This window comes from Acipenser ruthenus, chromosome 7, assembly GCF_902713425.1.
Source record: "Acipenser ruthenus chromosome 7, fAciRut3.2 maternal haplotype, whole genome shotgun sequence".
NCBI lineage: Eukaryota > Metazoa > Chordata > Actinopteri > Acipenseriformes > Acipenseridae > Acipenser > Acipenser ruthenus.
This window is the reverse complement of record NC_081195.1, coordinates 21956341-21962755: the sequence shown is the minus strand read 5'-3', so window position 1 is coordinate 21962755 and position 6415 is coordinate 21956341. Positions and strand designations below refer to the sequence as shown.

At 53.8% G+C, this 6415-nt stretch overlaps 1 protein-coding gene across 1 annotated transcript in view; it reads left to right on the top strand.

The window, feature by feature from the left end:
• Window positions 1-6415, top strand: part of LOC117415496 (ryanodine receptor 1-like) — a gene marked incomplete in the record, with an annotated part of 96898 nt that overhangs the window by 52829 nt on the left and 37654 nt on the right. The window contains 3 exon segments of the mRNA XM_059026618.1: window positions 123-210; window positions 562-654; window positions 4195-4209. Coding sequence (XP_058882601.1) covers window positions 123-210; window positions 562-654; window positions 4195-4209 — 196 coding nt within the window.

The following is a 6415-nucleotide window of genomic DNA, read 5'->3' as shown; positions in this document are numbered from 1 at the left end:
TTTAGACCAGGGCTGTCTCGTTCAGCTCCACGATGTCTCTCTTTGAAGTTTCCCGTTGTGACTTTTTTGCTTTTAAAAGTATTTGCAGTTTGAGGTGTTGCTTGTTTTCCGTCATCTCTCAGGGCAAAGTGGCTGACCTACCCCGACCCCGACGCGGAGGAGCTCTTCAGGATGGTGGGAGAGGTCTTCATATTCTGGTCCAAGTCTCACGTGCGTGTGCAGGCTTTATCTATGCATTCCTTCAGTTTTTAAGTATGGGTGGATGTACGATGTCTTGTTTTCTGTATCTACCTTTGTAAACGGGAGTGGGGAGAATGAAACAGGTCCACATTGTTCATTATTTATTTGTAGTTTTATTTTTGCGCAGTTAGCTGTTTGAATGTTTGGTGTGAAATGGTTGTAAGACACACACACTCACACACAGACGCACAAACACTTCCAGCAGAAGTCCTTTCCGTTGCAGGCAAATTTTACTTTACTAAGGAGGGGCAAATTGCCTGTGATTTAGTACCGTATGATCACCTGCTTCACCGATTCCCTCGTCCCTTTCCTCCCCTGCAGAACTTCAAGCGTGAGGAGCAGAACTTCGTGGTGATGAATGAGATCAACAACATGTCCTTTCTGACAGCCGACAGCAAGAGCAAGATGAGCAAGGTGAGAGGACTGGGGTTCGAGGAGGGAAGCGGCACTGCTGGGATTCGAGGGGGGAGGAGGGGCGGACTGGGGTTCGAGGAGGGAAGCGGCACTGCTGGATTCGAGGGGGGAGGAGGGGCGGACTGGGGTTCGAGGAGGGAAGCGGCACTGCTGGGATTCGAGGGGGGAGGAGGGGCGGACTGGGGTTCGAGGAGGGAAGCGGCACTGCTGGGATTCGAGGGGGGAGGAGGGGGTCGGACTGGGGTTCGAGGAGGGAAGCGGCACTGCTGGGATTCGAGGGGGGAGGAGGGGGTCGGACTGGGGTTCGAGGAGGGAAGCGGCACTGCTGGGATTCGAGGGTGGGCGGACTGGGGTTCGAGGAGGGAAGCGGCACTGCTGGGATTCGAGGGGGGGAGGAGGGGGCGGACTGGGGTTATAGGAGGGAAGCGGCACTGCTGGGATTCGAGGGGGGAGGAGGGGGGCGGACTGGGGTTCGAGGAGGGAAGCGGCACTGCTGGGATTCAAGGGGGGAGGAGGGGGGCGGACTGGGGTTTGAGGAGGGAAGCGGCACTGCTGGGATTCGAGGGGGGAGGAGGGGGGCGGACTGGGGTTCGAGTAGGGAAGCGGCACTGCTGGGATTCGAGGGGGGAGGAGGGGGGCGGACTGGGGTTATAGGAGGGAAGCGGCACTGCTGGGATTCGAGGGGGGAGGAGGGGGGCGGACTGGGGTTCGAGGAGGGAAGCGGCACTGCTGGGATTCAAGGGGGGAGGAGGGGGGCGGACTGGGGTTCGAGGAGGGAAGCGGCACTGCTGGGATTCGAGGGGGGAGGAGGGGGGCGGACTGGGGTTATAGGAGGGAAGCGGCACTTCTGGGATTCGAGGGGGGAGGAGGGGGGCGGACTGGGGTTCGAGGAGGGAAGCGGCACTGCTGGGATTCAAGGGGGGAGGAGGGGGGCGGACTGGGGTTCGAGGAGGGAAGCGGCACTGCTGGGATTCGAGGGGGGAGGAGGGGGTCGGACTGGGGTTCGAGGAGGGAAGCGGCACTGCTGGGATTCGAGGGTGGGCGGACTGGGGTTCGAGGAGGGAAGCGGCACTGCTGGGATTCGAGGGGGGAGGAGGGGGGGCGGACTGGGGTTATAGGAGGGAAGCGGCACTGCTGGGATTCGAGGGGGGAGGAGGGGGGCGGACTGGGGTTCGAGGAGGGAAGCGGCACTGCTGGGATTCAAGGGGGAGGAGGGGGGCGGACTGGGGTTTGAGGAGGGAAGCGGCACTGCTGGGATTCGAGGGGGGAGGAGGGGGGCGGACTGGGGTTCGAGTAGGGAAGCGGCACTGCTGGGATTCGAGGGGGGAGGAGGGGGGCGGACTGGGGTTATAGGAGGGAAGCGGCACTGCTGGGATTCGAGGGGGGAGGAGGGGGGCGGACTGGGGTTCGAGGAGGGAAGCGGCACTGCTGGGATTCAAGGGGGGAGGAGGGGGGCGGACTGGGGTTCGAGGAGGGAAGCGGCACTGCTGGGATTCGAGGGGGAGGAGGGGGGCGGACTGGGGTTATAGGAGGGAAGCGGCACTGCTGGGATTCGAGGGGGGAGGAGGGGGGCGGACTGGGGTTCGAGGAGGGAAGCGGCACTGCTGGGATTCAAGGGGGGAGGAGGGGGGCGGACTGGGGTTCGAGGAGGGAAGCGGCACTGCTGGGATTCGAGGGGGGAGGAGGGGGTCGGACTGGGGTTCGAGGAGGGAAGCGGCACTGCTGGGATTCGAGGGTGGGCGGACTGGGGTTCGAGGAGGGAAGCGGCACTGCTGGGATTCGAGGGGGGAGGAGGGGGGCGGACTGGGGTTATAGGAGGGAAGCGGCACTGCTGGGATTCGAGGGGGGAGGAGGGGGGCGGACTGGGGTTCGAGGAGGGAAGCGGCACTGCTGGGATTCAAGGGGGGAGGAGGGGGGCGGACTGGGGTTTGAGGAGGGAAGCGGCACTTCTGGGATTCGAGGGGGGAGGAGGGGGGCGGACTGGGGTTCGAGTAGGGAAGCGGCACTGCTGGGATTCGAGGAGGGGGCGGACTAGGGTTCGAGGAGGGAAGCAGCACTGCTGGGATTCGAGGGGGGAGGAGGGGGGCGGACTGGGGTTCGAGGAGGGAAGCGGCACTGCTGGGATTCGAGGGGGAGGAGGGGGCGGACTGGGGTTCGAGGAGGGAAGCGGCACTGCTGGGATTCGAGGGTGGGCGGACTGGGGTTCGAGGAGGGAAGCGGCACTGCTGGGATTCAAGGGGGGAGGAGGGGGGCGGACTGGTGTTCGAGGAGGGAAGCGGCACTGCTGGGGTTCGAGGGGGGAGGAGGGGGGCAGACTGGGGTTCGAGGAGGGAAGCGGCACTGCTGGGATTCGAGGGCAGCTGGGGGGGGACTGGGGTTCGAGGAGGGAAGCGGCACTGCTGGGATTCGAGGGCAGCTGGGGGGGACTGGGGTTCGAGGAGGGAAGCGGCACTGCTGGGATTCGAGGGCAGCTGGGGGGGGACTGGGGTTCGAGGAGGGAAGCGGCACTGCTGGGATTCGAGGGGGGAGGAGGGGGGCGGACTGGGGTTCGAGGAGGGAAGCGGCACTGCTGGGATTCGAGGGGGGAGGAGGGGGGCGGACTGGGGTTCGAGGAGGGAAGCGGCACTGCTGGGATTCGAGGGGGGAGGAGGGGGGCGGACTGGGGTTATAGGAGGGAAGCGGCACTGCTGGGATTCGAGGGGGGAGGAGGGGGGCGGACTGGGGTTCGAGGAGGGAAGCGGCACTGCTGGGATTCGAGGAGGGAGGAGGGGGTGGACTGGGGTTCGAGGAGGGAAGCGGCACTGCTGGGATTCGAGGGGGGAGGAGGGGGTGGACTGGGGTTCGAGGAGGGAAGCGGCACTGCTGGGATTCGAGGAGGGGGCCGAGGGGGTTAGGGTTGTACGCCATTTACCCCTGATTTCTAACCAACACTGTAATGATGTTAGGAAAACAGTAAGGATATTAACCTTGTAGATCCCTTTTTAGAAGTATAATTATTGCTATTAACTCTAAAGTATTTTCATGTTATTTGATGTTGTGTGTTGTGTATTCAAGTGGAAGTGTGCTATTCCGATTCTCCTCGGTACACTTTATCAGTCTTTAAAGGGCTGGGCAGTCTCTACTTGCTTTGGATCACCACCCTCTCAAAACAGGGGAGGGCTTCTGAAATTACTTCATAGCTACGTTAAACTGGAATCCCTAAACTTCCATTTTGGGTAACTGCGAAAAAGGTCAATAACAACAGAATTCAAACTGCTGATAGCGTTTGTTTTTTGTTAATAAATAGAATGATAAAATAATAACAAACCCAGTTATTCATAATTATTCCCTGATTGATGTGTGATTCAAAGAGTCAGTGCCATTGTAAAAGCTGCCCACATTTAAAAGCAAAGTGTAAAACACAGTGAAAGCATTGTAAAGAATAGCGAGGTATGGGAACAACTCAAGCAGGAGGGTGATGTTCAAAGTGGTGTTGTGTTTGGCTCTGATCACATGTCTTTTCTTTGTCTCCTGATTGGTGGGGTCTCGGTGTAATTCTAGGCTGGGAACGGACAGGTTAGAGACGCCAGCTGTGATTGGATGCTGCACCCAGCTATGCGGCTAGCATGGCGGCGCCTCTTATTGGTGCTTCTTCATCAACCTCTCAGCACCAGCGCCTCCTGCTGGGCTCTGCTGTTCTTTCATTATCGATTTATTTATTTTTTCTTAAAGGGGCTGTTCAGCATTTTATATTTGATTTATTACTCTAGTTATTTATATAAGTATTTACTTATACAGGAGGGAAAAAAAGCTATTTTGTGTAAAAATCCACAAAACGCAGCAACATTAGCTTAGTTATTACGTGTTAGAAATTTTTACAATATAGATAAAACTTTTTTTTTTTTTTGCACTTTATTTTTTTTTAAGCCTCTTAAAGCAGAGTGGCAACATAATGTTCTTCTGTTTATCAATCAATCAGTGAATCCCAGTGTACGGAGCGAGGGGGCTGGGGGCTGGGGGCTGGGGGCTGGGGGCTGGGGCTGGGGGGGGGGGGGGGTGCTGAGGGTTGATGAATATGCTCTTCACACTTTACTGGCCCATGGCATTGAACACCTTTGAAGTTCCAAATCAACATCAAATAAATTTGACATTAAAAAAAAAAAAACCAAAAAACGCACAGGTGTTCTCTCCTATCGGTCACTCTGTTTGATGCAGAGAAGGAGTTTGTGAGATTTTGTTGGGTGTGTTTCTTTGTTCTTTCTTTCATGGAGGAGTGAAGTAGGTCCTCCCAAGTCCCAATTTAGGGGGGCGCTCTTAATACCCATCGCTTCCTGTACACCCTAACTGATGTCTCCAGTCCCTCACCAAAACAGGAGCTGAACTCAACCCCAAATCATGTCGAGTCTCACTTATTTTTGGAACTCTTTTGGCGTCAGTGTGGGCAGCCTCAGCCCTTAAAGAAGGAAAAAACGGCAATGCATTTTAATGGGATGTCACAGAACTCGCTCCTAATATTTTAATCAAATCTCACTCCTGCTTTTTTTTTTTTAAATCAAATCTCACTCTTTTGGGTGTCTGACCTTGATATCATTGCAAACACCCCCCCAGCTTACGCTGTGCTCAACACAAGAGGGATTTATAAAGCACTCAAAGCTTTACCAGAAGCACACAGGAGAAGAAGAAACACTCTAAGCAACTCCTGCTGGGAGATCTGGTTTGAAGACTTCTGAACAATAATTAAAAACCCCACTGCAACTGTAATGTGTTTTTCAAAGTGTCGGTGGCTGCCTCAATATCAGGGTCTAGTGCTGTATATTATAAAGACATTTCAGAGGGCTGGATCACATCAATATCCGGGTCTAGTGCTATATATTATAAAGACATTTCAGAGAGCTGGATCGCATCAATATCAGGGTCTAGTGCTATATATTATAAAGACATTTCAGAGGACTGGATCGCATCAATATCAGGGTCTAGCGCTATATATTATAAAGACATTTCAGAGGGCTGGTTCTCCTCAATATCAGGGTCTAGTGCTGTATATTGTAAAGACATTTCAGAGGGCTGGATCGCATCAATATCAGGGTCTAGTGCTGTATATTATAAAGACATTTCAGAGGGCTGGATCGCATCAATATCAGGGTCTAGTGCTGTATATTATAAAGACATTTCAGAGGGCTGGATCGCATCAATATCGGGGTCTAGTGCTGTATATTATAAAGACATTTCAGAGGGCTGGATCGCATCAATATCAGGGTCTAGTGCTATATATTATAAAGACATTTCAGAGGGCTGGATCGCATCAGTATTAGGGTCTGCTATATCTCATATATAAATGCTTCTCTCGAATGTCACGTTAGACTACTAACTTCATATTGGTTGCGTGTGTGTTTTTTGTTTTTTTAGACTAAAGGATCCTGCTGAACTTTACCTACAGGATTCTTTTTCAGCTCCATGGTATTCTAATAGCTTGCTAATACAGGAGCTGAACTGTGCTTGTCAATTTTTTTTAAAGGATTATCTTGTTAGTGGAGTGGAAATGCTTGCCGACTGCCTTACTGTTTATTGGACTGTTTTATGTTGTGTTCCCCACCCTCTTACCACATGGAGATGAACCCCTGAATAAAGGTTAATGATTCTAACAGTGATAGGAAGTGCTGTATGCCAGTAGTATCTATCTTGTAGGTAACCGTCTGCTAAATAATGTGATATCCAAAGTGATTTCAAACAAGAAGAAGTAATGATAGTTAACAGATCCATTTTTCAGAAAGCTGGTAACCCC